This window comes from Puma concolor, chromosome A2 (assembly GCF_028749965.1).
Source record: "Puma concolor isolate L17-30 chromosome A2, mPumCon1.1.hap2, whole genome shotgun sequence".
Classification (NCBI taxonomy): domain Eukaryota; kingdom Metazoa; phylum Chordata; class Mammalia; order Carnivora; family Felidae; genus Puma; species Puma concolor.
In genome coordinates, this window is record NC_141668.1 from 166,898,978 (window position 1) to 166,925,341 (window position 26,364).

At 47.8% G+C, this 26,364-nt stretch overlaps 1 protein-coding gene across 2 annotated transcripts in view; it reads right to left on the reverse strand.

Moving 5' to 3' along the window:
• ADGRE1 (adhesion G protein-coupled receptor E1) overlaps positions 1-23,650 on the reverse strand; it is an 86,429-nt gene extending 62,779 nt beyond the window's left edge. The window contains exons 1-7 of one of the 2 annotated variants that reach the window (XM_086699271.1): positions 23,552-23,650; positions 21,308-21,361; positions 9,410-9,556; positions 7,027-7,182; positions 6,800-6,919; positions 4,998-5,144; positions 2,524-2,673 (exon numbers count right to left, since the gene is read on the reverse strand). In XM_086699271.1, the coding sequence (XP_086555397.1) occupies positions 2,524-2,673; positions 4,998-5,144; positions 6,800-6,919; positions 7,027-7,182; positions 9,410-9,556; positions 21,308-21,361; positions 23,552-23,582 (805 nt within the window). In that variant the 5' untranslated portion in view covers positions 23,583-23,650. The remainder of the gene's footprint in view (positions 1-2,523; positions 2,674-4,997; positions 5,145-6,799; positions 6,920-7,026; positions 7,183-9,409; positions 9,557-21,307; positions 21,362-23,551) is intronic. The other variant, XM_086699272.1, reaches the window with a different exon arrangement.
• Between the last annotated feature and the right edge of the window lie 2,714 nt (positions 23,651-26,364).

Consider the following 26,364-nt stretch of genomic DNA (forward strand, 5'->3'; position numbering starts at 1 on the left):
CTTTATCTGTGAGTTACAGCTCATGGGTCATTTGGCAAGCTACAGTAGTCCTGATAGACCCCGGTTTTTCATTTTGGGTTGAAATCAATATTCCCCATCTAGAGAATAATGGATACTACAGCAAGGATTTCATCCCCTTTATGCCTTTGTCTCCGGTTTGGTGCCTAAGACATGGTGAGTATTCGATAGATATTTGTTGAATGAAGGAGCACATTACCTTATTCTTTATGTCAACTCCAGTTTTCATCATCAGGTGTCAGTTGTTTCTAATGTTTTACTACCTCAAACAAAGGTGGAGTGAACATTCCTGTGATCTGATCTTGATGTCCAGGAGCAGCTCCAGATTTCTGTCTAGAAGTACAGTTTTCTGGGAGGAGCTGTAAGAGACGTGCCTTGAGGTTGTGTTTGCATGACAAGTACATAGCAAGTGTTTAGGCGACGTGACCAGGGCTGGAGGAGACTTGAGCTGGGCCTCCCCATGGCACCATGACAACTCAATTGTATGGGTCCCTCAACTCCTTTGCAAGTAATTCTTCATTATCTACTCCTGGGGAGATACTTCACTACATCAAACTTAGACATCAAAACTGAATGTGTCAAAATCAATGACAGTCATTTATTTTGTTCATAAATGTATCTGCCATTTGAGTTGAGTTCGGTGAGTATGGCTGGTCTCTGTTCCGTGCAGTCTGAGCTGAGTTGGCTTAAGTGGGGGCTAGAGGATCCACTTTAAAGGCAGCATACGCACAAGGCTGGCATCTGCTGCTGGCCGTGGGCTGGCTGCTCCACCAGGGCTGTGGGCTGGAGGTCTTGGTTCTTCTCCAGGTCGGCTGCTTTTTCATGGCTGGTTGGGCTTCCTCACATATGGCAGCTAAGCCCCAAGAATGAGCATCTCAAGAGAACAGGGAGGGGGTGCATGGTATCTTTATGACCTAGTACCACTCCCAGAGTCCCAGCAGGCTCAGATTCTAGAGAAGGGAACATCGGTACCACTGCTTGCTGGAAGGAGTACAAATTCATAAAATGAAGGGTATATCGCATGGAAGACGTTGTCTCCACCAACTTTGGAAATACAATCTGCTACACAAGATGAAGCAAATTAGTGGCTCCCTGGATACCATAACAATAGAAATGAATAACCTTATTCAGAACCCAGTGAACTAGAGCTCATGGGCTAAATCCAGCCCACCACGTGTTGGTATAAATAAAGTTTCATTGGAACAAACACATCCACTCATTTGTGTATCATCTTTGACTGCTTTCGCACTACAACTGGAGTATTGAGTGGTCATGACAGAAGATCACACAGCTTGCAACCTCCAAAATATTTACTATTTGGCCCTTTGCATTAAGAAGTTCAATGATCCCTGGTCTTAGGCAGAGGTACAATCAGATCTTGACTGCCAAGGGGAGAATTGGGATATAAACACACAGAAATACATACACAGAATGTCGCTCATTCTGGGGATTATTTCAATTTACATTACATATGTAAGTAGGGGCTCTTGGGAGCATACATGTGCCTAGCACACTACGTACTTCATGGCACTTAATTTTCCCAGCTATCCTTGGAGGTCGGTACTCTTATACGCTCATTCTGCAGATGGAAACATTGAGGCCTAGAGAGGGTAAATACGTTTCCCCAACACCGCACAACTAGAGTGTGGCAAAGAGTTGATTTGGTTCAAAACTGCTGTGAGAGTTGGAAAGACTGGGTTTGGAGGCCAGTCCAACCACACAGCCGTGAACAGGTCATTCCAGCACTCCAAGCCTCAGTGTCCTCATCTATACAGTGGAGTTCATCAGGACGCCTACACTCAATTTAATGTAAAAATGCACGTAAATCCCTTCATTGGGGGCCTGGTGCTCAGCGAATGTTAAAAGTTCTTGTTTCCTTCATGGAGAGACAACCACAAGATTTCCCAAAATGAAATCAGTGGTTTATCTCTGGATATTGATTTTCACTTCTATTTTCATCTAAATGTCAGCTCCAAATGGTTAGAATTTTGAGTGAACAGGAATCATTGTCACTATGGAAAAAGAATGAAAAGAGGGCAGGGAAGGAGAGGGAGAGAAAATAACGTTTGGGACAAAAACAAGTGCCTACATCCACTGCCCAGCCAGCTTCCACCTGATTATCCTACAAAATGGCGGAGGGTTTTGAGGGGGTGCGTACTCAACTTTTCATGTCACTCCTGGGTTCCTGAACTGCATCGGTCCATTGTTGGCCAGAAAGCCTCGATTGCAAGTGCAGTAGTAACCATCCAAAATTTTGGTGTGGACAGGCCCATGAGGAAAACTGAAGGGCCTATCTGAGCTCCCACGCAGAGCCAAGCACCAACTACAAGCCATATAAGTGAGGCCATTTTAGACCTCGTGCCACCTTAGTGCCCACCCCCACCTTCAAAAACCATGCAGTCAACCCACAGGATCATGAGCAAGCAGAAAGCGTTGTTTGTAAGCCACTCTCTTCAGGGTACGTTGACATCCATGAAAAGTCCTCAGCATGGCTGGGAGCATTACCTGTACATCTGAAATCCTCTGGTTTCTCAGGGGTCCAATCAACAGGTGAAAAGAACCCAGGCAGGCAGGAGCAGTGGTATTCCCCCGGGGTGTTGGTACACACTGAGCTGAGGCCACAAAGAGTTGAGTTCCTGGCACATTCGTTCACATCTAAGCAGAAAACTAGGCTGAGTCAAATGGATAAAGGATGCTGAGGCCATGGCAGTGCACAACCCCATCCTGACTAAAGCCAGCCGGTCTCCCTGGCTCTGCTTGCACCCTCTTAAACACTGCTGAAAGGAAGTGCAGAGAGCCAGGATGTGACCCACACAAATCTCTTGATGAGGCTCTCCACACTTCGGGATAAAATCCAAACTCCTCTTTAGAACACATGAGACTCTGAGAGTTTGGACCCACCTAAGCTCACCTACCTCATCTTTCCTTGCTAACCCCTTAGTAATTCCTGATCCAGATTCACTGATTACCTGTAGGTCCAGGAAGGCTCACTGTTTGCTCCCTCAGCCTTGAACTCCCTGGACCCCGTTCCTTGATATCTCAATTCCTCCCTCTAAGAAATACTATGTTATCAGTGATAATAATAATGACTGAGAGGCATCCAAGTGGAGGGGTGCAAAGCATGGACAGTCTGGGCTCAAAGCTTGGCTCTGTCCCTATAGACTGTGTGTTACTGGGTGCTGTGGACTGAAATATGTGCCCCCAGATTGATATGTTACATCCCCAACACTCGGAGAGACGGTATCTGGACAAAAGGCGTTCACAAGATGATTAGGTTGATGAGGTCTTAAGATGGGATTAGTGCCCTGGAGCACCTGGGTGGCTCAGTCAATTAAGCATACAACTCTAGGTTTCTGTTCAGGTCATGATCTCACAGCTGGTGAGTTCGAACCCTGCACCTGGCTCTGTATACGCAGTGCGGAGCCTGCTTGGGATTCTCTCTCTCTCTCTCTCTCTCTCTCTCTCTCTCTCTCTCTCTCTCTCCCCCTCTCCCGCTCTCTTCCTCTCTCTCTCCCCCTCGGCTCCTACTGTGAGTTCTCTCTCTCTTTCTCTCAAAAACAACTAAATAAACTTTAAAAAAGATGGGATTAGTACCCATAAAAACAGGGAGAGAAATCAGAACTCACTGTCCATGACCCCAGAATGAAGGCAGTCATCTGGAAGCAAGGAGGACAGCCCTCTCCAGAACCCAGTGTGGTCTCAGACTTCCAGCCTCCACAATGGAGGGAAAATAGATCTCTATGTTGAAACCACCCTGTCTGCAGTGTTTTGTTCTGGTGGCCCTGAGCTGACAATGCACTGGGCAAGATAGTTCACCTCTGTGTGTCTCAGTGCCCTCATCTGTCAGACAGGGATAATAATAGTACTTCCCCCATAGGGTTGTTTGAGCATTGAATAAGGTGTGATCTGGGAAGGACTCAGAGCAGAGTCTGGAGAATAACAAGTATGAGGTAAGTACTTGTTAGCTAAGATAAAAAATTAACTGCTAATGTGTTGAGATTTTTGTGACAGACACTGAGGAACATCCCTTACATGCACCTGCTCGAGGAATGCTCACGGCAGCCCTGTGAGGTGCACACTAACATTACTTCCATTTTTCTGATGAGGAAACTGAGGCGTCACAATTGTGCAGAGTCACACAGCCTGTGAAAGGCACACCAGGATTCAAAATCAGGTTCAGTCTGGTTCTGGGCTTCTTAGGTGACAGCTTCCCAGGTGGTCTTGAGTCAGAGTCTGGAAATTTGGACTCAAGTCAATGATGGCCAGTTCAGATCCTGACTCCCCTACTTCCTAGCTATTTGACCGTGGAAGAGTTGTTTCACCACGATGGAGGCTCAGGTTCCTCATCTATGAAATGGGCATAAAACACCACTAATACCATCAGGGTGTTGGGCAGACAATGAGTACATGTCCGGAAGAGCTTAGCACCTTGGCTGGGATCCTGCCTCCAGCCCTTTGTATCTGCGGTTCCCTCCTCCTGGAACACCCTTCCCCAGATACCCAATATCTCACTCCCTCATATCCTTCACATCTTTTCTCAAATATCAACTTTTCAGTGTGGCCTTTCCTTACCACTCACTCTACTAAAAGTTGACCCCTACTCCCAGCGCTGCGTATGCACCTTTCCTGCCTTATTTATCTTTATTTCTTTCAGCCACTCCTGGCACACATATGGCCATGCATTTATTTTGCTATCTATCTCCCTTAACCCTAGATGATGAGTTCTAGGAGAACAAATCGTTTTGCCTATGTGATTTGGTGCTGCATCCACCAACTCTAGAAGAGTGCCTGGCATACAGTAGGTGCTCAGGAAGTATTTGTTGAATGAGTGCATGAGTGAATGGATGAGCAATTTTTGGCATCAGCTTAGCCGATGAGGTCCTTGAGCTCAGCCCAGACTCATCCTGACCCCTCACCCACGACTGCTGTCTTTGCATGCAGACTTGGACCTGGTTCCCCAACAAACCCTTCCCACCGACCTTCACATGTGTCTCCTGGGCCCTGCAAGCTCGTGTTTCCACTGCTGGATTCAAATCCTAGGTTGCAGACACAAGAGTAGCTTCCAGGACTGTTGTGACAAGTTGCGTGCTCCGGGCAAGTTGCGGGGTCGGCACATTCATCCACGTCTGGTCAGTGCAGGTGAAAACCCAAGACAAAGCAGATGAAGAAATGAGAATAGGAGACTGCAAACAGAGATTCACTGTGTATGTTCTCCCCTTTCTCCTTGTCTCCCTTACACTGAAGCTTGGCCACGGGAATAAATTCTGACCCAATATATATAAGTGGAGGGCGGTGAATAGCTCCAAGACAGATGAACATAGAATGGCTGTGCTCCTTTACTCCTCCCTGCACCCACACCATGGGATGTAGATGGCGTGGTGCGGTGTGACTTTGCCACGCCTCCTCTATAATGGGAGCTTGTTTCGCCACACCTCGAATCCAGCTTGAATCTGGCCTATGACTTTCACTGGCCAAAAGAACACAGCAGAAATGATGTCGTGCCAGTTCCAAGTCTTAGATTTCTAGAGACCTATTTGCTTCTGCTCATTCTTTAAGCCCCTTGCTTCTGCCACATGAACAATCCCTAGACTCACCTAATGAAGAATGAGAGACAAGGTGGAAGAGAGATGGATCATCCCACAGGAGCCCCCGACACGTGAGGCAGCCCAGCCGAGATGAGCAAGCTGACTCACAGCTGACCACAGACACACGAACAAGCCCAGTACAGACGCAAGCAAGTGGCCAGCAGAGCCCAACCTAAATTTCCAATGCACAGAACACAAACCACGTATATGGTGCTTGTCTCTAGCCACTGACTTTCAGGGTGATCTGTTTTTCAGCAATAGCTACTGCTACAAATGTATCAGAAAAATCAGAGAGGACCTCAAATATCTCTGACTCCAAGCCCAGGGGACGTGATAAGGGCTGGATCACTCCATGCCTTGCTTGATGGAGTCACCTTCCCTACAAACGAGCATGGAGAACAATAGTTCTGAACCAGATGCAGGGAGATGGAGCCCTTGCTTCTTGTGAGCAAATTCTGGCTGCAGTTTGGAAGGATGGATTCGAGGGGACAAGAATGGAGGAAGGACAAGCCCAGGGAGGACGCTGCTAAACTAATGATGAAGCCCGAACCAAGCATGAGGAAGAATGGAGAGATTCAAGACATATTTAGCAGGTAAATTCCCCAAGCTATGGTGACTGATTTAGTATGGAAGGCATGGGGTAGGGGTTGAGGGTAACCCTGAGGTCTTGAACCAAATACATTATAGGAAATAGTTCTGAAGTTTGAGCCTGAGCTCACCCTATCACGCAGTTTCTCTGTCTCAGAACTAAAGACATTTGGGGCCAGATTATTTTTGGTTGGCGGGAAGCTGTTCTGTGCATTGTAAGGTGTTTAGCAGCATCTGTGGCCTCTCCTCACTAGACAAGAGGAGCCCGTCACCACCACCAGTTGTGACAATCAAAAATGTTTCCAGGCATTGCCAGCATCCCCCTTGAAAGTTATTGCTCATGGGACACAGCACCCCCCCCCCCCCGCCATTGCTCTCAAGTATTGTCTGACCCACTGCTGCACTCAGAGTAGACCCTTGACTGGAGTTCCAATCCTGGCTCTTCTACTTAATAGCTGCATATTTTGGGGGAAGTTACTTCAATGGTCTGAGCCTAAATTTTCTCACCCCCAAAATGAAGAATACAGTCTCTAACCTCACAGAATCATCAAGTGAGGTGGTTGTTAATTAATTGAGTAGCTACATAAAGAAAAGCAGGTCCTCTATACCTTCACAGATCGAGTTGTGAGAGATGAATCCAACCTGGCAGCTGCAATTGTAGCTTCCCAAGGAGTTGATACACTCAGCATGCTCTGGGCAGGCCCCATCGGAGAGGCATTCATCGATGTCTGAGGAGCAGTGGAGGAGAGTGAGCAGACCAAAGACTTGGCTCAGGTGAGAGACACTGCCCACTAGTGGTCGCTGTCCACCCAAGAACCATGCCTGAGAGCATTACCTGTGCATGAGAAATGACCCGGCTTTCCCGAGGTCCAGTCATTTCCAGTGGGAGAAGAGAAACCAGGCAAGCAGCTGCACTTGTATCTCCCCTGCAGGTTTTGGCAGACTGAGTTGGCACCACATGGTTGGGGGTTTTGAGAACATTCATCTACATCTGGACACAGAAAGAGTTGGAATCACTAATTTGCTTCATCTTGTGTAGCAAATTGTATTTCCAAAGTTGGTGGAGACAACGTCTTCCATGCGATATACCCTTCATTTTATGAATTTGTACTCCTTCCAGCAAGCAGTGGTACCGATGTTCCCTTCTCTAGAATCTGAGCCTGCTGGGACTCTGGGAGTGGTACTAGGTCATAAAGATACCATGCACCCCCTCCCTGTTCTCTTGAGATGCTCATTCTTGGGGCTTAGCTGCCATATGTGAGGAAGCCCAACCAGCCATGAAAAAGCAGCCGACCTGGAGAAGAACCAAGACCTCCAGCCCACAGCCCTGGTGGAGCAGCCAGCCCACGGCCAGCAGCAGATGCCAGCCTTGTGCGTATGCTGCCTTTAAAGTGGATCCTCTAGCCCCCACTTAAGCCAACTCAGCTCAGACTGCACGGAACAGAGACCAGCCATACTCACCGAACTCAACTCAAATGGCAGATACATTTATGAACAAAATAAATGACTGTCATTGATTTTGACACATTCAGTTTTGATGTCTAAGTTTGATGTAGTGAAGTATCTCCCCAGGAGTAGATAATGAAGAATTACTTGCAAAGGAGTTGAGGGACCCATACAATTGAGTTGTCATGGTGCCATGGGGAGGCCCAGCTCAAGTCTCCTCCAGCCCTGGTCACGTCGCCTAAACACTTGCTATGTACTTGTCATGCAAACACAACCTCAAGGCACGTCTCTTACAGCTCCTCCCAGAAAACTGTACTTCTAGACAGAAATCTGGAGCTGCTCCTGGACATCAAGATCAGATCACAGGAATGTTCACTCCACCTTTGTTTGAGGTAGTAAAACATTAGAAACAACTGACACCTGATGATGAAAACTGGAGTTGACATAAAGAATAAGGTAATGTGCTCCTTCATTCAACAAATATCTATCGAATACTCACCATGTCTTAGGCACCAAACCGGAGACAAAGGCATAAAGGGGATGAAATCCTTGCTGTAGTATCCATTATTCTCTAGATGGGGAATATTGATTTCAACCCAAAATGAAAAACCGGGGTCTATCAGGACTACTGTAGCTTGCCAAATGACCCATGAGCTGTAACTCACAGATAAAGAAGGATTTGAGTGCTCCCTGGATACCATAACAATAGAAATGAATAACCTTATTCAGCACCCAGTGAACTGGAGCTCATGGGCCAAATCCAGCCCACCACGTGTTGGTATAAATAAAGTTTTATTGGAACAAACACATCCATTCATTTGTGTATCATCTTTGGCTGCTTTTGCACTACAACTGGAGTATTGAGTGGTCATGACAGAGATCACACAGCTTGCAACCTCCAAAATATTTACTATTTGGCCCTTTGCATTAAGAAGTTCAATGATCCCTGGTCTTAGGCAGAGGTACAATCAGGTCTTGACTGTCAAGGGGAGAATTGGGATATAAACACACAGAAATACATACACAGAATGTCACTCATTCTGGGGATTATTTCAATTTACATTATTTAAGTAAGTAGTAGCTCTTGGGAGCATACATGTGCCTAGCACACTACGTACTTCATGGCACTTAATTTTCCCAGCTATCCTTGGAGGTCGGTACTCTTATACGCTCATTCTGCAGATGGAAACATTGAGGCCTAGAGAGGGTAAATACGTTTCCCCAACACCGCACAACTAGAGTGTGGCAAAGAGTTGACTTGGTTCAGAAACTGCTGTGAGAGTTGGAAAGACTGGGTTTGGAGGCCAGTCCAACCACACAGCCGTGAACAGGTCATTCCAGCACTCCAAGCCTCAGTGTCCTCATCTGTACAGTGGAGATCATCAGGATGCATACACTCAATTTAATGTAAAAATGCATGTAAATCCCTTCATTGGGGGCCTGGTGCTCAGTGAATGTTAAAAATTCTTGTTTCTTCATGGAGAGACAACCAAAAGATTTCCCAAAATGAAATCAGTGGTTATTTCTGGATATTGACAAATGGCACTATGTTTACTTTTATTTTCATCCTTATGCTCGTTTCAAATGGTTGGGATTTTTAGTGAGCAGGAATCCTCGTCATCATAGAAAAAGAAAGATAAAAAGGGGCAGGGCAGGAGAGAGGGGGAAAATAACGTTTGGGACACAGAAAAAGTGCCTACATCCACTGCCCAGCCAGCTTCCACCTGACTATCCTGCAAAATGGCAGAGGGTTTTAAGGAGGGGGTGCTCACCTTTGCATGTTACTTCTGGGCCCTGGAACCGCATCAGTCCATTGCTCGACAGAAAGCCTCCTTTGCAAGTGCAGTAGTAGCTGTCCAAAGTGTTGGTGCAGATTGCATAAGCTGGGCACACGGTGGTATCTTCACATTCATTCACACCTGGGCAGCGCAAAAGGAAGTGTGTGGGTTAGAGCCCTGGGGCGGGCATCGGGGACAGCCAGCATGAAAGGGTGAAGGGGACTGTTGTGGGCTGACATGTACCCCAAAAAATGTGCTGAAGCCCTAAATCCTGGTCCCTAAGAATGTGACCTGATTTGGAGATAGGGTCTCTGAAAATGTAATTAAGACCCAAGAGAGCGTGAGATCCTCTCGGAGTTGGGTGGTCTGTAATCTGATAGGATTGGTGTACTTACAAGAAGAGGAGAAGAGAGGCACAGACAGGCTCAGGGAAAACACGACGTGGCAACAGAGGCACACACTGGAGTGATCTGCCTTCAAACTAAGCAATACCAAGGATTGCCAGCCACCCCAGAAGCTGGGAAAGAGGCACAGAACAAACTCTCCCTTGGAGCCTTCAGAGAAAGCATGGCTCCATGGACACCTTGATTCAGACTTCTGGCCCCTAGAATGGTGAGACAATAGATTTCTGTTGTTTTGAGCCCCCTGGTTTGTGGTAACCTGTTATAGCAGTCCTGAGAAACTGCTCAGCATGTCAAGGACCTTGTAGACCCTAGACTCCTCCTGTTCCAAGTGCAGTTCCCGGGCCAGGAGCATCAACACTGCCTGGGAGTTTGATGGAAACGCAGCATCTCGGGCCCCTGCCCCAGAACTGATGAACCAGAACCTGCATTTTAGCAAGACCCCTGGGCCATCTGGGTGCACGTGAGAGCGTGAGAAGCACCGATGTTGACACTTGGCTACTCCAGGTGTGGTCCTTGGACCAAGAGCAGCTGCCTCACCTACATCCTGGATCTGGAAAAAGAAGATGCTGATTCTGCAGGTCTAGGAAGGAGCCCGAGAGTTTGTACTTTTCACAAGCCCCTGAATGATGCTGATGCTGCTGGTCCTTGGACCAGCAGCACCAGGAGCATCAGGGCTCTAGCCAGAAGTGTTTGAGAGTCAAAATTTCAGCCTTTGGAGCACAGAAGACCTGGGTAAAGCTCCAGCAGTGAACCTCCAAGTGGACAATGGCAGCTGTCCTCCCAGAGCTTTTAGTAACACAACCATCCTGTTAAAGATTGCATTCGCAGGGTCTCCTGCAGCTCATGTGACTCAATTCTGCCCATGGGCATGTGCGCGGAAGTGATATGTGCATCATTTGGCCATGTTCTTGAGAAGAATAAACACGTCGGGGAGCCTTGGTGGCTCAGTCGGTTGAGGGTACAACTTCAGCTCAGATCATGATCTTAAAGCTCTGTACTAACAGCTCAGAGCCTGGAGCCTGCTTCAGATTCTGTGTCTCCCTCTCTCTGCCCCTCCCCCTGCTTGTGCTCTGCTTCTTTGTCTCTCTCTCTCGAAAATAAATGTAAAAAAAAAAAAAAAAAGAATAGGCAGACTGTCCCCTTCCCCTTGGGCAGGAACATGGGCAGAGTGGGCTGATCTGCCCTTAACCCTGAGGATGATGGCTTGGGAAACCACCACGCCAAGGAATGGAGAGGCAACAAGGTGGAATGATCTCCTAGACCAGGCAGCCTGGTCACTCCGTCCCATCTATAAGTTAGAGATCTACAAGAAGAATAAACTTCTAAGAAATAAATGTCTAAGTTGTTTGGTTACTATGGAAGCAGTCAAAACTACATCCTAGCCAGTCCAGCTCTGGGACAAGTGATTTCACCTCTCTGTACCTCAGTTTACCTGTTTAGCCCTCACCCTCACTTTCAGTGGGTCCCCAAGCCCTGTTGGTTCTGTATCCAAATAGCATTTCATATGTACCCACTTTTCTCCATCGCCACAGCTGTTCTCGGTACAGATCCTCCTCCGGCTTCTACGTCCCTTCGTCCTCTGTTGTCCCCTGCAATCTCTTCTCCACATAGTAGTCACCTCTGAATGCAGATTTGATTATCTACCCCCACCTCTGCCTACAGTGCTCCCTGTTGCACTCAGAATTAAAATCCAAATCACTTAAACAGGACCCACAGAGCCCCAGTGACCACACCCAACCACATCTTTAAACCACATCTCGTGTTACTCTCCATTTCTAGACTTCCCACCACAGGGCCTTTACACATTCTATATATACCCTTTGCCTCTGCTTTGCCTGGCCAGCTCCTACTCATTCTTCATGTCTTGCTTAAGTGTCATTTCCCCCCAAAAAGCCTCCACTGTGCTCTGTGCTCCCACATAGCTTCTCGTGCTCCTTCTTTATGACACACGTCATAATTATAGTTGCTTATTTGTATGGTTAGTTTTCTAGTAGTCATTTCCCCCACCACACTGTGAGCTCCAGAACAACAAGCCAGAGGTGGAGGCAGGCTTCTAGGAGATTGTGAAGAAACTTATTCGATACTGTCATTCCTGTGGTCAGCAGAATAATGGCCCCTCTAAAGATGACCACATCCCTTTTTTTAAATTTAATTTAATTTAATTTTTTTTAATGTACATCCAAGTTAGTTAGCATCTAGTGCAACAATGATTTCAGGAGTAGATTCCTTAATGCCCTTTACCTATTTAACCCATATCCCCTCCCACAACCCCTCCAGCAACCCTCTGTTTGTTCTCCATATTTAAGTCTCTTATGTTTTGGCCCCCTCCCTGTTTTTATGTTATTTTTGCTTCCCTTCCCTTATGTTCATCTGTTTTGTATCTTTAAGTCCTCATGAGTGAAGTCCTATGATATTTGTTTTTCTCTGACTAATATTGCTTAGCATAATACCCTCTAGTTCCATCCATATAGTTGCAAATGGCAAGATTTCATTCTTTTTGATTGCCGAGTAATACTCCATTGTATGTATATACCACATCTTCTTTATCCATTCATCCGTCGATGGACATTTGGGCTCTTTCCATAATTTGACTATTGTTGATAGTGCTATCAATATTGGGGTGCATGTGCCTTGACCACATCCTTTTTTTAAATGCTTATTGTCAGGATGTCCCTGGAACCACAGTGGAGGGCACGGCCATCTTGCCAGTGGAAAATTTCCAACAGAAAGCCCCAAGCAGCACGCCAGAATGAATTGAAGGTCAACAAGTCACCGAGTGACAGCACAACCTGGTGTGAAAAAGGCCCACCGGGACCTAAACCCAGAACTGCTGCAGCTTAAAAACCCTACCCCACCACACCCGGGCGCGACTTCCCTGACTCCTCTCTCTCTCTCTCTCCCTGAGTCACAGAACCTCGCCCAAGACCTTAGTTCCCAAATAAAGCCTTTGACTGCTAAAATTTTTTAGCTTCTGACTCATATCTTTACCCTGCCCTACGCCTGACCTTAACATTTATTTACTGTTTTTGAGAGAGAGAGAGAGAGAGAGAGAGAGAAAGAGAGTGAGAGCAGAGGAAGGGTATAGAGAGAGGGAGACAGAGAATCTGAAGCAGGCTCGACACTGACAGCAGAGAGCCTGATGTGGGGCTCGAACTAATGAACCGTGACATCATGACCTAAGCTGAAGTTGGACATCCAACCAACTCACACAGTTGGTCACACAGGCGCCCTCAGAGATGACCACGTCTTAATCCCCAGAACCTATGCTATGTGGCAAGAGAGAACTAAGGATTCCAATGGAATTAGCTGATCCCGAGATGAAGAGGAAACTGGATTATCCAGATGGGGTCAATGTAATCACAAAGGTCCTTAAAACGGAAAGATGAAGCCAAGAGAGGCAAAGTGATACAATATGAGAAAGACTTGGCCAGTCATTGCCAGCTTTGAAGATGGAGGAAGAGGGACCCAAGCCAAGGAATCCAAGTGGCCTCTAGAAGCTGGAAAAGGCAAAAAGACACAGTCTGCTCTAGAACCCCCAGAATGGAGCTCATCCCTGCTCACACCTTGATGTTAGCCAACTGGGACCCATTTTGGACTTCTGACCTCCAGATCTGTAAGGTAAAGTTTGTGGTAATTTGTTATAGCCGCCATACGAAACTAATAGAATTCCCATTATACAGATGTGGAAAACTGAGTCTCAGTGAGGTTAAGTAACTTGTTCAAGGACACACCGCTGGTGACTGGCATCCCTGGGCCTGTCAAAACCTGAAGTGAGTGATTTTCACTGCTGCCACCCAAGAAGAGGTAGATCTGGCTGGAAATGGAATCAATGTTCAGGCAATTTCTACGACCATTCTTTGAAAAAAAAACCTTTGTAATTGGTTCTTTTAAATCCGTTTCCCTGATGGACTTTGAGCTCCTGGAAGGCAGGGATTTATGTCTGTCTCATTCACTGCTGTGTGCTGAGTGCCTACAACAGAGCCTGGCACACAGTCGGTGCTCAACAATGAAGACCTCACTGAGAAAGTAGCACTGGAACAAAGGCCAGGGGGAGGTGAGTAAGATACGTACGAAGGTGCTTAGGGCAGAGGAAACCGCAAATGCATGAAGGACCCAGGGGCAGGACCACAGCTGGTGATTTTGTGGAATTACAGGGAGGTCGTGTGGTTGGAGCAGAGTGCACAGGGGGAAAGGGGAGGTGTGGACATGGCCAGGTCGGCTAAGATCGGCTAGACGACTGTCACACCCCAGCTTTCTATCAGAGAGCGACGGGAGCCATGGCGGAGTCTGAGCACAGACAGCACACGGCAGGACTGAGGTTTTAACAGGATCCTCTGGTCGGAAGATGAACGGTAGAGGGGCAGAGGCAGGATGACCAGGGAGGAGTCACCGCGCCCGTCCAGGTGAGCGAGGATGGTGGGTGCCACCCGGCTGAGAGCAGAGGCAGCATGAGATTTGGGGTTTGCTCAGAGGTGACGTCAGCAGGACTTGCCAGTGCGTTGGATGCAGGATGTGAAAGACAGAGATGAGTGGAAGGTAATGCCAACACCGGTTGATCTGTAGGGTGGGGAAGCGCTTTATAAAGGGCCCCCCCAACTTCGAGGGATGGTTCAGTCAGGCTCTTCACTTCCTACAACGTGCCTTGTTTACGTCCCTTCCCTGCACGGCCCCTCAATTGTATCTCTTTTCTTACTAACAGCTTCCTCTTTCATCTGTAGAGGCAGCGTTGTCCTTTGCGGACTTCCGGCCCATTATCACTTGCGGTCTCTCATCTGAACTTCCCATTACCCTCTTCCTCTGGCTCAATTGCTCACAACTCAAACCCGCCCTAAACCAGAACCACAGCCCAGGTGACTGGGCACCTGGCAGCCTCCCCAGCTCATCTCCTGCCTTGTCCCGTCAGCCGTGCTCACCTTTGCTCAGCTTCCCAAATGCTCTCCGGGCTCGGGACTTGTGCACATCACCCTGAAGGTTGTGGGACTTGCCAGCCTCCCTAGTCGCATGAACCAATTCCTTATAATGGATCTTTACCTATCTGCATCCATCGTATTGTTTCTGTTCTCTGGACAACTCTGACAAATGCAAACCACCTGCTGTATGTCAGGCACTATTCTAGGCACTATGTATTGAGCCCTTGTGTGGGACAAGACGCACAAAATTCCTCACCTGCCACTGAGCTGATCATCTGGAGAGGTGAGGGCAAGGGATACGATGTCAAAACTAGGGTAGTCACTGAGAAGATGACACTTGGGCTGAAAATAGAGAAGGGAGGGAGGGAACCATGTGTTTATGTAGGGCAAGAACATCCCAAACAGAGGGCACAGCTCATGCAAAGGTCCTGGGGCAGGACTGGGCCTGGGGTATTGGAGGGACAGTAAGGAGGTGTGTATGGCTGGAGGGGAGCGAGTGAGGAGGAGTGAGGGACGAGGGCAGGGCAGGGTGGGAATGAGGCAGGTCCTATAGTGAGTTGGGGGCCTCAGGGAGGACTTGGGCTTTTATCCCAGGGAGGTGGGAGCCCTGGAGGGCTGTGGGCAGAGGAGGGCAGGAGCCAAGAAGCCAGGAGACCAGAGAAGAGGCCCCTCCAAAAATCCACCTGAGACAGATACGTGCTCCTCAGTCACGAACACAACAACTTAACAGACGATCACTTAATCGACCCAAGCATGAAATGAGACTCCAAGCGGCAAAAAGACTTCCAAAAATGTAACTAGAGCTCCCGTTTCCTTGGTGCCTCCCGAGCACCAGGCCCCCGCCGTGCATTTTCTGCAGACCCCACAATAGTCCTTCCAGGTGGGGGGACTTTCCTGGTGTTAGCACTCAAAGCCCAGAGTCCCAGGAACCCCCTTCCTGGTCTGAGGCAACCCAGGACAGTTGGTCACCCTACTTGAAGGTAAACATCAGGACTCCATTCTACAGATGTGCAAACTGATGCCCAAGAGAATTTGTGTAGCCTCCCCTGGGTCACAGAATGCAAAAAAAAAAAGAGTAAGTGGAACAAATAGAATGAAAGAAGTTTGACAGTGTGTCCAGGGATCCTGGTCGTTGCCCTGACTGTGCCTCTGCTCACTGTACCAGCTTTGGCCCAGCCAGTCAGAACCAGATAATTCGTGTTTCCCTGAGAAGAGGGAGGGCTGACATAGTTGAGCACCTGCTATGTTCCAGGTACCAATTAAGACTCATCGAAACCCAGTCGTATTCACCACCACCACCCCCCAGCCCCGTTTTCATGGAAACTGAAGTCTCAGGGGATTTACTGCGATACCCGAGTGCCGGAACCAAGATTCGATACCAGGAAATGTGACCCCAGAGCCCACCTCTTAACGATCACGCATGGAGCTGAACCCTCACAACCATCCCATTACATTGGGTGAGGGTCGTCGCCATACCCATTCATCAGATGACAAAACTGAGACCTGGCGGTGCTTGCCCAAGGTCTAATTGCCTTCCGTCCGGGGGAGTCTCTTACAACACGCGTGCCCTACCACCCAGCCTGCAGGCAGAGGAACAAGAAGCCATCGGCTCCCTTTGAAAGTGGCCGTGAGCCAGCCAGTGTCTGTATTTCTGTGAATGACAGTGATTCAGAGGCAAGTTACGAAAGCAGCAGTAGGTACGTGAAGGGGAAAACCCAGCCTCTTCCTGGGCATTCACCTACATCAGCGCGTGACTTCTTCCTATCTTGCCAGGTCAGGAGGGGGTAGGGCAGTGGCCGCTCTTGGAACCCCCCCATCTGCGTTACTGGGTTGGCATACCTATCCCCCAGCTGTTTCACTGGCTCGGAGGCGATGACCGGCAGACAGATGCTGGAGTGCGACAGCAAGCCTCCCCTGTGCCTCTGAGCAGGTGACCCTCTGGGGTGCACTTCACCCTGCAGGGCTGCCTGTGGGAGCAGGCTGTGGCTGAGGCACTCCCAAAACACCTTCCGTGTGGCTCTGTCTCTGCTCTGTCCTGCTTCCCTCGCTGCCCTGCAAGTGTCTCCAGACTGCCCTCCCTCAAGAAATCACTCACACAAGAATCCTCTCATCAGGCTCTGCTTCTACAGACACTGGCCAAAAGAGACGGCAACCCTAATTTTGGTACATTTTTGTTTTGTTTACATCTTTTTTCTAAGAAGGCAATAATTGCTTGCGAAGGAAAACCTTGGGGCGCCTGGGTGGCTCAGTCAGTTAAGCATCCAACCTCGGCTCAGGTCATGATCATCTCACGGTTCATGGGGACAATGCTGTCGTATTATTACTTGCTTTTTCACTTAGGGTAGGTCTTGCAAACCAACAGAAGCAAGATTTGTCACGTATGGGAGCTGGGTGATGGGTACGTGGGAGTTTGTTTTACTACTTCCCCTACCTTTGAAGCTTTAAATGTTTCTATAATAAAAATTGGGAGAAGAATATGTTGGGGGCAACTTTCCAAGTCAGTCCATACAGACCCGACTCATGCTTTTGAACAGCTGTGTATTTGGCACTGTGTCCATGGGCTGTAACTGTGCCACAGGTGGCTTGGAGGCTAAACATCAAGCAGATGCTTCACACTCTCCTTTCCAAGGTACGGATCTGCCACGGCAGTGACAGCGGCCCAACCACCAACTACATTTCCCAGCTCACCTCGTGTCCAGGCATCGTCATATGACCGTGAACAAATATAGTATGCATCATTGCCAGAGCTGGGTTTTTATAAAGTGGGTGTGCATTTCCATTGTTCCTTTTCGCTCCTTCCACAGTCTGCAAAAGACTCTAAGACCTCAGCGTGGCTGAGCCACAAGGCAGAAGGAGTCTGGGTCTCTGAATTACAGCTTGGAGGAAAGCCACCCACGGACCAGAAATATTTGCACTGGATTCTTTTAAAAAAATTTTTTTTATGTTTATTTATTTTTGAAGGACAGAGAGACAGAGCATGAGTAGGGGAGGGGGCAGAGAGAGGGAGACACAGAATCCAAAGCAGACTCCAGGCTCTGAGCTGTCAGCACAGAGCCTGATGCGGGGCTTGAACCCACAAACCACGAGATCATGACCTGAGCCAGAGTCGGAGGCTTAACCCACTGAGCCACCCAGGTGCCCCATATTGGATTCTTAAACAAACAAAAATTAAATTTCTTTGTATTAAGCCACAGACAGTTTTGGGTTTGTTACAGTAGCTAGGGTTACTCTAACAAACACAACATTTTATCCAACTAGTCCCCTTGTGTAAACATTGTTTATTCCAAGTTGTTACCAGAATAGCATAAGTGCACATCCCAGAGTCTATGGTGAGGTATCTCTGTACGTTGTATGAATATCTCTTTGGAATAAATTTCTGGATTAGGAATTGCTGTGTCAAAGTGTATATGCATTTAAAGTTTTTTAATGTTTATTTTTGAGACAGGGAGAGAGAGAGAGAGAGAGAGAGAATGTGAGTGAGTGAGGGGCAGAGAGAGAGGGAGACACAGAATCTGAAACAGGCTCCAGGCTCTGAGCTGCCAGCATGGAGCCCGATGTGGAGCTCGAACTCCCAAACCATGAGATCATGACCTGAGCCAAAGTCAGACGTTTAACCAACTGAGCCACCCAGGCACCCCAAAGCGTATGTGCATTTTTATAATGTTTTATCAAGTATGATAGGAGAAAAGCACAAATATCATAAGTGTGTGCTCTGATGAACTATCGCAAAGTTAACATCCCTGTGTTTATGCATTTTTAATCCCAATAGTGCCTAGTTTTCTCAAATATTAAGCCTTTTGAATTCCCACTTACAAATTCCTTGTACATGCCTTGACTATAACACCTCTCACATTCTCTATGTGGGGCACACATTCATTCTTTTATTTATCTACCCAACTTGCCTGCACTGTATCGGGCCTGGGCTAGGTCCCCAAGCTGTGGAGATTAATACAATGACTTCCTCACTAGCCAAGGGCTTTCTGGAATCAATAATAATGATGATTTTTTTTTTAATTTTTTTTAACCTTTATTTATTTTTGAGACAGAGAGAGACAGAGCATGAATGGGGGAGGGTCAGCGAGAGGGAGACACAGAATCCGAAGCAGGCTCCAGGCTCTGAGCTGTCAGCACAGAGCCCAACGCGGGGCTCGAACTCACGGACCGCGAGATCATGACCTGAGCCGAAGTCGGACGCCCAACCGACTGAGCCACCCAGGCGCCCCAATGATGATTTATTTTTAATTAATGTGACCCTTTTGGAAATATATTTCCACTTACACGGATGTGAACCCACTCCCCCAACACATTCTGCCACAGGATTTCATCTTGTTCAGGAAAAAGTTAAGGTGTCTTAGCAGCAGACACACAATGAAAGCAAAACAGTAATGTTCATTTTATTTTTTTTTTTATTTTTTTATTTTTTTAATTTTTTTTTTCAACATTTTTTATGTTTATTTTTGGGACAGAGAGAGACAGAGCATGAATGGGGGAGGGGCAGAGAGAGAGGGAGACACAGAATCGGAAACAGGCTCCAGGCTCTGAGCCATCAGCCCAGAGCCCGACGCGGGGCTCGAACTCACGGACCGCGAGATCGTGACCTGGCTGAAGTCGGACGCTTAACCGACTGCGCCACCCAGGCGCCCCAGTAAGGTTCATTTTAATTACCAAACTGGATGTTTGGGTTCCCCACAAGACGATAGTCTTGGAAGAAAACCGTATAAGACGAATGAGTTTGGGGATCTACTATGTAGTGTGGTGACTCTAGGTAACAATACTGTATTACAGGGGCACCTGGGTGATTCCGTCAGTTAAGCAAGTGTCCAGCTTCAGCTCAGATGTCGGTTCGTGAGTCTGAGTCCAAGCCCCGTATCCATCTCTCTGCTGACAGCACAGAGCCCACCTTGGATCCTCTCTCTCTGCCCCTCCCCTGCTCACACACACGTGTCCATGCTCTCCCAAAAATAAACGAGCATTTAAAAAGAAAACAATACCAACCATGCTTGGTTAGCTGCTATGAGTACGTCTTAAATACCTTCACACAAAAAGGAATGGTAATCATGTGAGGTGCAAAGATGTTACTGGATACTATGGCAGTAATCACTTCTCAATATATGTGGTTATCAAGTCAACACATGTGCACCTTAAACTCGCACAGATTGCTATATGTCGATCATAACTCAATAAAAATATTTGGGAGTAGTCGGGTTTGGAGGGCTGGAAGGTAGCGCTTTCATTAAGCCGCGGTGTAAGGCAAATACCTATCACAAGGGAAGAGAAAAAACTATGGGAAACTCATAAAGAGAGGAGACGAGAAGGACCCACCAGGAGCCCTTCTCCCCTTACCACCTCACCTCAGAAGATTCTACATAGGAATGGGTGGATTTAGGACTATCAAGGCTAGGGGCTGACTTCTCCCAACAAGAGCTGGGTGGAGTTTCCCAGTCTAGAAGAGAAGCTTGCTTTCTGCGTCTGTCACATCCAACAAGGCATGAGAGCCAAAGATTAGAAGCTGCAGAGGGAAGTAGGTGGTAGGTTGCTCTAAGGAAAATCTTCTTGTGTCCTGTAGCCTGAACACAGAAGGCAGAAGCTCTTGCACGGACCCCTGGGGAATGCAAAGCTGTTGAGAGGGCTACTAGGCAAGCAAGATGGGGCCATCCTCTACCAGTAGACAAAACACCCCATCCAGAGTCCACCCTTAACAGCCACAAGATCCTACAAGTTGCCCCTATACCAACACCCAGCCGCCATGTTGGGAGGACCAAGAGAAGGGTAGGACATTTGCAAGATTAGCTATTTGTACAACATAGACTGAGTTTCCCAAATAAGGCAGAGCCAGGAAACTGAGACACTGAGGATACTACGAACTGGCAATACTTGTCCTCTCCATCCAGCAGGAGCTTAGGTGGAAGAAGGGGAGACTTAACACATTTTAAAAATGCATTCTCAGGGCGCCTGGGTGGCTCAGTCTGTTGAGCGTCTGACTTCGGTTCAGGTCATGATCTCACGGTTCATGGGTTCAAGCCCCGCATGGGGCTCTGTGCTGACAGCTTGGAGCCTGGATCCTGCTCCAGATTCTGTGTCTCCCTCTCTCTCTGCCCCTCCCTCACTCATGCTCTGTCTCTCTTTCTCTCTCAAAAATAAATAAACATTCAAAAAAATTATTTAAAAAATGCATTCCCACCACACCACCATTTATGAAGCTCTTGTCACACGTACCAGGTGGTTAACTGAGCTTCACTTAATTTAAAGCTTAAAAGTGATTTAACCTTCACTTTTGATTTAAGCTTCACAATATCCCTGTAGACAGGAACCCTTGCTATCTGTATTTCACAGCTGAGGAACATGACAATCAGAGAGGTTTTGTGTGTTATCTGAAGTCACACAGTGAATGCAAGGCCACATAGGTAAGAGCCTAGAGCAGGATCCAGGAGACCTGGGTATTATTTACCTGTTTCTCTGCCACTAAGTAGCTCCCAGCAAGTGTTAGCTGCAGCTCAAACTCCTGAGACAGAAGGGTCTCCTCCCCAGAAAACACCCTCCCACACATTGAGCATATGGATTCTCTTTGACCAACTCACCAATTGTCGCGGAACTTGTTGAGAGAATACGTGAGCTGTATAAACCACAACACCCTATAAACAAAGAAAAGAAGAATACCATGAACCATCAAGAAGCAATGTAGGCTCAACCTGAAAAAGTACTACAGGTTTGATGAGCCTAGATGAGAGATCCACCTGCGTGACAAACATACAATATTTCATATAACGTTCACAGAAGCAATTCCTGCTTTTTTGCACTTTATGGTTTTTATTTTGTTTGTATCGTCTTAATTTTCTTTTCTTTTTTTAAAAAAATTTTACATTTATTTATTTTTGAGAGACAGAGAGAGACAGAGCACAAGCGGGGAAGGGACAGAGAGAGAGGAAGACACATAATCTGAAGCAGGCTCCAGGCTCTGAGCTGTCAGCACAGAGCCCGATGTGGGGCTTGAACTCACAAACCGTGAGATCATGACCCAAACCAAAGTCAGGTGCTCAACTGACTGAGCCACCCAGGCACCCCTTAATTTTCTTATCAATGACAAGAAAAGTTCCAGCTGATTTTCAAAAACATACACTAAGATATGTATTCTCAAACAAAAAAAATGACATCTCTTCCCCCCCACCCCCCACCAAGTAGGCAAAACTTGGTTCTTGGGGAGAGATGGGGGAAAAAATCTTACTTTTTGGCATAAGACATATATAGAAATGATACATATAATACATAAATATATGTACAGTATATCTGTAGCATTAAAATGGCATGGGTGGTCAGGTGGTTAGTTTTTTAAAAATTACCTGGAGGCACCTGGATAGCTCAGTCAGTTGAATGTCCAACTCTCAATTTCATCTCAGGTCATGATCTCAAGGTTTGTGAGTTTGAGCCCTGTGTCGGCTCTGTGCTGACAGTGTAGAGCCTGCTTAGGATTCTCTCTCTCTCTCTCTCTCTCTCTGCCCCTCCCCTGTGCTCTCTCTCTCTCAAAAATAAACTTAAAAAAATTAGCTAAAAGGCAGTGCAGCCCCCCAGCACTTAGCTCTTTTCCAACATTACAACCCCCACGACCATCACTCTCTCAACCCACTACCACTAACCCCACCACCAATGACGTCATCACCACTTTTGCTGATTAACTTCAGTGCCGAATAACAGGCACCAGAGCTAATACAAGGGCCAACAGGCCAAAGCAACAACTTGGCATTCCTGCATTTGGGGCCCACGAGTTACCTGCTCCTTCTAATGAAGCCTGTCAGTCAACAGGTCCCACAGCCCCCAAATCCCAACTTTCCTGTTCGTTATCACCAGCCAAAATTCTCTTGCTTGTTAATTATTTTAGAGGCAACAGAGCATCATTTTTCAGCATGCAAACTCTGGAGTTAAAATACTTGGGCTTAACAATCTGGCTTCACTGGTTACTGACTGCATGGCCTTAGGAAAGTTGTTTAGTCTCTTTGGGCCTGAGTTTTCTCTTCTGCAAATAGATGCACTGGACCCCAGCTGAGGAAGCCCACACCTGTTGCTCAAAACACTGTCCCGCATTCATAGATTTGAACCAGTGACCAACACTTGAAAGACAGGAAAACAAACAAACAAACAAACAAACACAACAGAGACAATAAACAAGACCAATACAAACTGACGCCTGAAGAAAGGGAAATAAGAGACAGGAAGGCTCCACCTCATGGCTCAGGGCTCAGCACAAAAATCACCCCCTCCGAGAGGCCTTCCCTGACTTCCCCCTTCAACATAACCCCCAGTCACTCTCTTCTTGCATAGCACTATCACTGCCTGAAATGCTTTTGTGTAGTTATTATTTGGGACAGCATAGCATAGTGATAAGGGATAAAGTGTAGTACTTATTGGCTAAGTAGTCCTGGGAAAGTCATGTAACCTCTTTTACCTCAGTTTCCTCCTTTGTAAAATGGGGCTATTAGGGACCCAATATTGGAGGAGTTTGGTGAAGACATTTGATGAGCTTACAACGGTGCTAGGCGGGTGGTTGCTGTTGCTGTAAATAGCTTCTTTTCTGCCTGCCCTTCCTACTATGATATCAGACTCACGACCGCAAGAAATACATGCCAAGTGAATGACTATAAAGAAAGTCTACCTGGAGAGAGGGAATTTCCTACGCTGAGTGATTTTTTTCCTACAAAGAAGGTGCTGATAGTGTTCAGCCTAGAATTGGGGTCTCTGGCTGGATGCCCCATGGCCTTCCCTTTCCCCTGGTTCTATTTCCAATGCAGGCTTCCCCCAGCCCTCCCACCACCATTCAGCCCCACACTCACCCCAGAAGAGGAGCAAGCTGAAGCTCCACATGGTCCCGTGTTTCTGTCATTAAAGAAGGGAACCTTGCCTTCGTTCTCCGCGTTTTCAGGAACAGAGGGTATGGGAGAGGGGAGGGGTGGAGCCAGAATTGCTCAACATGGCCGGAGCAAGACAGCCCTTTTTGCTGAATTGCTGCTAGATGAGGACAGTGTGGCAACCCCATAATTTTCTTTCCGCCACAGTGAAGAGAAGTTGTACTAGCTGGTGTGTTGCCCTGTTCTCTCTCCTTCCCCCCAGCTCTTGCTTTTCCTTCCCCACCAGCGCCTACCTCTCAGCCTTCTTCCACTGCACCTGTAAGTGAGCTACCACCACCTGTCCCCAGGGAAGCGAAGCCCAGACTCAAAGATCTCTTCCCAGCAGGCCCCAAACAGACAGCCATCATGGGCATTGTGGACCAGGTGCCATTCTAGACACATTGCCAACGAAATTCACTTTCATCCTCACATCCACATCATCAAGCAGAGATTCTGACCCCCCCAGCCATTTTACAACAGCAACAAAAATTAAAATTAAAAAGGAAAGCGAGGCATGGAGAGGCATTGCGACTTGTCCAAGGTTACTTAGAGTCAAGATTTGAATCCAGGATCCTCTGGCTCCAAGCCCTAGCTCTCGAACCACTCCATATGCCTCTAGCTCTCCTACATTTTACCCCAGCACAGCAGCACCCCCACCGCATTCCCAGCCCTAACACACCTGCGTGCACGAGCTCACACACACAGAGGGCTAATAATGCCTCAGCCAGGGTCCCCAGAAGCAGATGCTGAGACTGGGATTCTAGTGAAAGTAGTTTATCAGGGAGGTGACCCCAGGAAACGCCAGCTGGGGAGGGGAGCTGGGAGATGGGGACAGGAAAGGGTCCCCAGTGGCCGTGCATTCTAGCAAGTTGCACAGTGAGAAACTGAGCTTGATTCCACAAGGACCTCTGAAAGGCAGCCCAGAGCAGTCTTCAGTTACCCCAACTGAGAGGCAAGGGAGCTAGGGTATTTATCCACTGGCTACTGCCAGGCACAGATTGAGGCTGGTGTCTACCCACAACACCTTGGGCCTGGCCTCCCAACAGACAGAATGGGCATAACCCGAGTGCAACCCTGTGGACTGACAAATGTGAGCCTTGTGTGCCTTGAGGGGCTCAGGGTCATGGGTGTGGGTAGGCACCAAAAGCACCTACCACAGGCTAAAAATGAGGCACAAAAGCCAACCCCAAGTTCTTGGGAAGAAAAGCCCCCCACGTGCTTCTGCATTCTCCCTTTTGCTCCACGCACAGCAAAATACCCACCTTGGAGTTATGATCACTGAAGAAGATACATCAGTGGCCCCCTGTGTGCGCATCAGGGGGCCCTGCCCAGCGAGGCTGCACTTAGGAGCAGCACAGAAACACAGCAAATGCCACCAAGTAAGAGGAAAACAACCTCTGTGTCTGTCACGGAGAAGCGCTGGAGGACAAGCAGACTCTAGAACCAGATCCCCAGGAGTCTGAATCCCGTCTCCCCTGCATGCTAGTCATGTTCTTAATCTCTCTGTGCCTCAGCATTCCCGTGTGTAAAATGGGCCCAACGATAATAGGCTCCACTTCGTGGGGCTGATGTGTATCCGAGGAGTGGGCCCTCCTGACATGTCTAGAACAAAGCCTGGCACGCGGGAAAAACTCCCAGTGTTGGTTGTGATAGAGAATCAGACCTAGGATCAAATCCTGAGTCCAGTGTGTTCTCAAAGTGCCCTTGGCAAGTGGCTTGCCTCTCTGGGTCTCAGGTTTTTCGTGTGGAGAACGAGGGTGACGAGAGGCCGTGTCCCAAAGGATCGCTGTGGGGGGCATGCCGTAACGTAGGGTAATACTACCAGCTGGGAACAATTTCCAGGACTTGCACGTTCTTCTTTTTTTTTTAATTTTTTTTTCAACGTTTTTATTTACTTTTGGGACAGAGAGAGACAGAGCATGAACGGGGGAGGGGCAGAGAGAGAGGGAGACACAGAATCGGAAACAGGCTCCAGGCTCTGAGCCATCAGCCCAGAGCCTGACGCGGGGCTCGAACTCACGGACCGCGAGATCATTACCTGGCTGAAGTCGGATGCTTAACCGACTGCGCCACCCAGGCGCCCCTACACGTTCTTCTGTAATCCTTGTCCGGGGCATCCAGAGTGTGGACACTAGAGGCAGACAGACAAATGCAGTGGCTTTACCTTGCATTCACAAATCCTTGTGCACTGTTCCCTTCAAGAGGGAGCGCTCTCCTTGGGTGTGCGCTGAATTTAGTCAACAGGAAAAGCAGCATGTGACACTGGCATGTGAGGCATCTGAGGTGAGAGGGTCACTGCGGCTTCCTGCTCACTCTCTCCTGGGATCATTCCCCAAGGGGAAGCCAGTCGCCGTGTTGTGAGGACACCCCACAGCACTGTGGAGAAGCTCACAGGAGGAGGAAATGAGGTTTGTGGCCAACGGCTTGACTGTGACCTCATGGGGGGGACCCTGATCCAGAACCACCCAGCTGAGCCACCTCCAGATTCCCTGAGCCTCAGGAACTATAAGAAAATACAACCTTGTTGTCTAAAACTTCCAATTTTGGAGTGGGGGGGTTGGATCATGCAGCAAGAGACAACTGGTCTACCTAGAAGCAATTTTCTCCATCAGCAAAATGAGGACAATACCAATTTCCCAGGGTTTGAGGTTTAATGTACTAAAATCACAAACTCCTGCCTGGCACAGATTAAATGCTCAGTAAAACTCTCTATTGTTACCATTATTATTCTCTTGCTATACTAGACTGTTGTGGCTGCT